This window comes from Penaeus chinensis, chromosome 31 (assembly GCF_019202785.1).
Source record: "Penaeus chinensis breed Huanghai No. 1 chromosome 31, ASM1920278v2, whole genome shotgun sequence".
Lineage (NCBI taxonomy): Eukaryota > Metazoa > Arthropoda > Malacostraca > Decapoda > Penaeidae > Penaeus > Penaeus chinensis.
In genome coordinates, this window is record NC_061849.1 from 20,467,788 (window position 1) to 20,472,787 (window position 5,000).

Consider the following 5,000-nt stretch of genomic DNA (forward strand, 5'->3'; position numbering starts at 1 on the left):
AGTACATGTGTATATGTGTATGTATATGTATATGTATATATATGTATATTTATGTGTGTATATACGTATATATATGTATATATATGTATATATGAGTATATGTATATATATGTATACATATACATATGTACAGATATATTATATATATATTCTTTTTTCCACAAGAATAAAAAATGTCTTTGGACATTCACTGAAATTATATCTATGCATAATGTCATTATCAAATGCCATGTGTAGGTTTGAAACAAGCAAAAGTCAAATAGAGTGTACACTCACTAAAAAAAACTATCTTTACTTGGGTGTAGATAAAAACTGAAATGATTGCTTAACATTGATTCAGAAAGGTTGGTACTTATTTTCAAAGCTCGGAACAGATGAAGCTTTTTAATGTATTTGAATAATGTTTCAGAGTTGATATGGCTATGGCCACGTATCATTGCAATATTAACAATGGAGACCTCATTGACCATTTGTAGCATCATAATTACGCTTTGCTCTGAGACTACCAAAAGCCAAAATATCAAGAGGATGTATTCTGAAGCCAACCATGTCTCAATCGATCCAGCAATACCAAGCCACTGGATCCACCAGAGGCAAGGTCAGAAGTGGTACACAATGGAAGATCAAGTAAATATCATTCAAAACTATAAATCAGTGTGCTATATGAAAGATAAATAGGAAACTTGCATTGAAGTAAATGAATATCATGAGCTAATGAAAACCATTTGATACTCAACACCTCTCATAGAAGTGAGTGTGGCTGGTAGTTAGTGGCAACGTCCCTTTACTGTAAGTCATTTTCTTCTTAATTATTGATTTTCATTATTTTTAAGAAACAATCCAAAACTACTGCAATAGATGAGGACCCCTTGTGTTCTGCTGCCAACATCTGGTGGGACTTGCGCTGCAGCACACCGACTTTCAGAAATTGCTGAGCAGTTTGAGTGGATGCACAGCAGCGGGTTCAGGGAGCTGATGGATGTTGGGCCCCACAGATTTATGGGGTATGCTTACATGGAAGTCCTGGACATATTTTTACCATTGGTAAGGGCCATGCTGTTCCCTGATTCAGAGCCATTTTGCCTCATCCAGGATAACAGCTTTATCCACATGAGCAGCGTTGTGAGGGCATGATTCGGTAACATCCTGATATGATGCTGTTTCACATCTACCCAAATTGCCATATCACAATCCCACTGAGAATGTTTGGCCAGCCTTGGGCAGAGACTTCTCTGATGATCATACCTGCAATTGTCATATTGCTGTTGCCCAAGTAATTATGGCATGGGAGCAATTGCTCTCTGCAGACAGATGCCAGTTAACAGGGGTGTTAGTGGCTTCTTTACCACTCTGCAGACAGATGCCAGTTAACAGGGGTGTTAGTGGCTTCTTTACCACTAAGTCTTGCTAGCATTTGCCATAATGGTGGCAGTGACACAAAGTATTGATACATTTCAAAACCCTAAGCCGAGTAAAGTGAACAAAAATGTCGGAAAATGGGCTATTCTAGGGGTATTTTAAAACTTTAACTGGATCAATATATGCGTAATTAGTAAAGAAGTTAAAAAATGTGGTCCTTGGGGGTAAGCAAGACCTTGAGAGGGCTTACAGTCTTGGAAGGGCAACTCTTGTGTGGTGACAAGACTCTATGCTTCCACTTTGTATGTTTTTTCTTTTTGGCATAAGTATTTTAGCTTTTTTGCCATTTTTCAATGTCTTATATCTGTCATTTAATCTGCTTTATCCAAATGATATTAGACTGTTTTCCTTGCACAGATGCTATATCATCTCTCTACTGTAGGTAGTCCATAACTCAGTGCAATAACATTTTGTTATATGTGTCATTTCTTTTATTGTTTTGTTATGTTCAATTTTCTGTAATACAATCTGTGGTACTATTCACGGCAACCAGGAATAGGTTTCGTAGCATGGAAATAGCATCCTACCTGGAGCCAGCACTCTTCCTGTCATGGCTCACGGACAGTATATTCTACACTCGTTTATCAATAGAAATAATGCAAATGCCCCTTCCAAAATGTCCTTGACATCCTGGAAAGATATTTTTCTGTATCCTGGATACAGCAAAAATGAATTCCCTGGTGATTTACAGAGTTCTAGGATGCAAGATGAAACAGGTAGGAGTTCAAGCTAGAGCTTGTCAGAGGGCTCTATATTTCCTCCTTATTTCCTACTCCTGTTTCTGATGATGAAGATGATGCTCCTCCTCCAGCAGCAGTTTACATGCCAAACGATCAACGATTATGACGAATGAGGTTTGCACACCGATGTTGCATTTGCAGCGTCTCCTGTGCCCAACTCTGCACTTCATGGAGTTCCAGGGGCTTCAGGAAGCTCACTTAATGTCCAGTGGAAAATAGATCCACAATCTTGTATATTTCTATTTATCTCTGTATTTATTTACTTTTTGCAATAACGTAAAATAAAGAAGTACTCATAATCAGCATTTATGTCCTCCCATGAAGCCACAAGACAACACAGTAAATTAGTAAAGTGGAGAACAAGCTACAATATAAGTTAGTAACATCCTTCATGGGCCATATAATAAGGCTCCAAACATAAACCTGTTTGAAAAAATGTAACCATATTCTGTAATTGGTTTGCCCAAGCACGCTGAAACTTATTGGGATAGGAAAGCCTAACCAGCCACAGCCACAGCCACACACCCGAGTGTCCAGGCTGGATACACAGGTGGTTCTCTGTGTTTCCCAGGACCACCAGATAGCAAATTCATGACCTCTCACTACTGAGTTAAATACACAGTAGTTTCAAAAACTCCACAATGAATATTATGTCCCAACTATGTTCCCTTCCTGGGGTAATAACTAAGAAATTGCACACTATCAGTCCCCCCAAAATGATTATACAGTTTCCTAAAACATACAATGAATTTGTTGTGTATGTGAGTATGCATGTCTTGATATGAACATGTATGTACATAAGTATGAAAAAATATATATAAAGCCCAGTTTTAGGTATTAATTAGTCTGAAAGAATAAATGTTTTACACTGAAAGGCATTTTAACATAAATTATAATAGAGAAACAAGATGGAAAACTGGATAGCAATTAACCCACTGCTGCTGGGGGTGGCATGTACATACCCACCATGCTCATATTGAGTTCATTAATTGTATTTACATATAGATGGCTCCATTAGCGCTCAGTCACCAAAGAGTCAATTATTAATCCTAAGGCCTTTTCTTTTGGGATATACACACTCCAAGAAATATGAGAAAAGCAAGAACTCTTGCAAGTATATCTAAAGTATACTTGCAGCTGTTTCAATCAATCCATATGGGATACACTCTCACATATAAGGTACTTTTGTTTGTAAATGTGATTTTTGGAATATTTTTAAAAATTATAAAGGAGGACGATATCTCTCAAATCTTCAAACGATAATGTATAATATCAGTATTATCAGTCATTTCCCAGTTATGAAGATTGTTCCAAAATGTCAGAGCATTTGGACAAAAGTTTTGACAATAGACTTTGACAAAGCCTATTTCTTATATTTATTTTGAGTTTCATATAACCAAGAAAATCACAGGAATCAGATTCAGAATCATGGGAAATGTCCAACAAAAGAAAAAGCTCTTCACTCGTAGTCACAATGTTGGTTTGTTTACATTTGCAAAGACAAGTGTGTGGCAGGAAAAGGATGTTTTCTCTGGGAGTCATTAGGATTGGTGCTGTTCTCAAGTTAAAGTTTGTTCTTCTGTGACCACCAAAGAAAAGGCCATAACCTATGTCGCCTGTTTCCTCTTTTCCCTGATTTTCAGAAATATTCTATTCTATTTCATAGAGTTATTAGTATAGTTAATAACAATTTAATAATCATAATGTAATTAATATCATCAACAACCTTGATGTGTAGATACAATTCACAAGATAATACTACAGTGAAAATAACATTATTCTGGCAGCATTGGTTTTAGACCCTTAATTAATTAGGATAATAATGACCATTTGCAGAGCTAAGTTTACTTCTGAAATAGTATCTGGCACTTTTCTGGGACCCTGCAGTGTAATTTTAGTCCCAATGACTATGCTGTTCAGAACTGCATCCAATCAAACACAATTAAATTATATCTTATCAAATATAGAGATGTAACAAGCTGCTGTAAAGTGGTGAATACTTTTTTTTTCCACTTTTGATATAATCAAAGACTATTTTTGGTTTCAATACTTACATAACTCAAAGGCTGTTTCTTCACCAATGGCACTGTAGGATCATACTGGAAAAAAAAGAAAAAGAAAAAAAAATGAAAGTCTACGAACATACGATCTTAGAAAAACAAAAAACAGTATATCATAATTCTAATTAAATATAATTCTAATCAAATATATTCTTTTGTTTGAAGTTTTGGACATAAACAATAAAACAAAAAATGCACATATATTCAAATATTACCTTATGAATAACAACTGGTTTTCGGAAGAAATAAACTTCATCAGAAGTTACAACTGAAGATAATTTGAACTTGCGGAGTCCACTTTGCAGTGCACTAACACGCTGGTTCATCTCATCCAAAAAGTTGTCACAGATGTATATGTCACTCTCACGTATCTCTGTTGGCCTGGCTGTTGAATAAATTAAAAACAAAATAGATGATTTCCTATCAGTATCATAGGTTTAAATAACCAAATAAAACAAAATATGATAACCAAATCTGCACATTCAGTGATGGTTTTGTGGGAAATCATTTTGCTAATATTACAGATTTAATTTCCTTACTCTTTGAATACTTAATTTGGAAGCCCTCATATTTTGCAGAGCAGTGATTTTTAAGCAAAACAAAAATGAGAGCTGGAATAAATCCCTTATTTGTAAATATAAACAGGAGCACATGAAAAGTACATCAAGGGAAAGTGAAGTGATCAATGTCTGAAAATCTTTTTTTATGCTTGTCTATAGTAGTGTATTTTGAAATCTGAAAGACAAAATACATTTTAAAGTGAGTTTTTCTCACTTGGTCT

At 35.3% G+C, this 5,000-nt stretch overlaps 1 protein-coding gene across 2 annotated transcripts in view; it reads right to left on the reverse strand.

Moving 5' to 3' along the window:
- The window catches only part of LOC125041925 (protein polybromo-1-like), a 56,343-nt gene that overhangs the window by 33,845 nt on the left and 17,498 nt on the right, over positions 1-5,000 (reverse strand). For both annotated transcript variants that reach the window (XM_047637326.1, XM_047637327.1), the window contains exons 4-5: positions 4,435-4,604; positions 4,214-4,258 (exon numbers count right to left, since the gene is read on the reverse strand). In XM_047637326.1, coding sequence (XP_047493282.1) covers positions 4,214-4,258; positions 4,435-4,604 — 215 coding nt within the window. The remainder of the gene's footprint in view (positions 1-4,213; positions 4,259-4,434; positions 4,605-5,000) is intronic.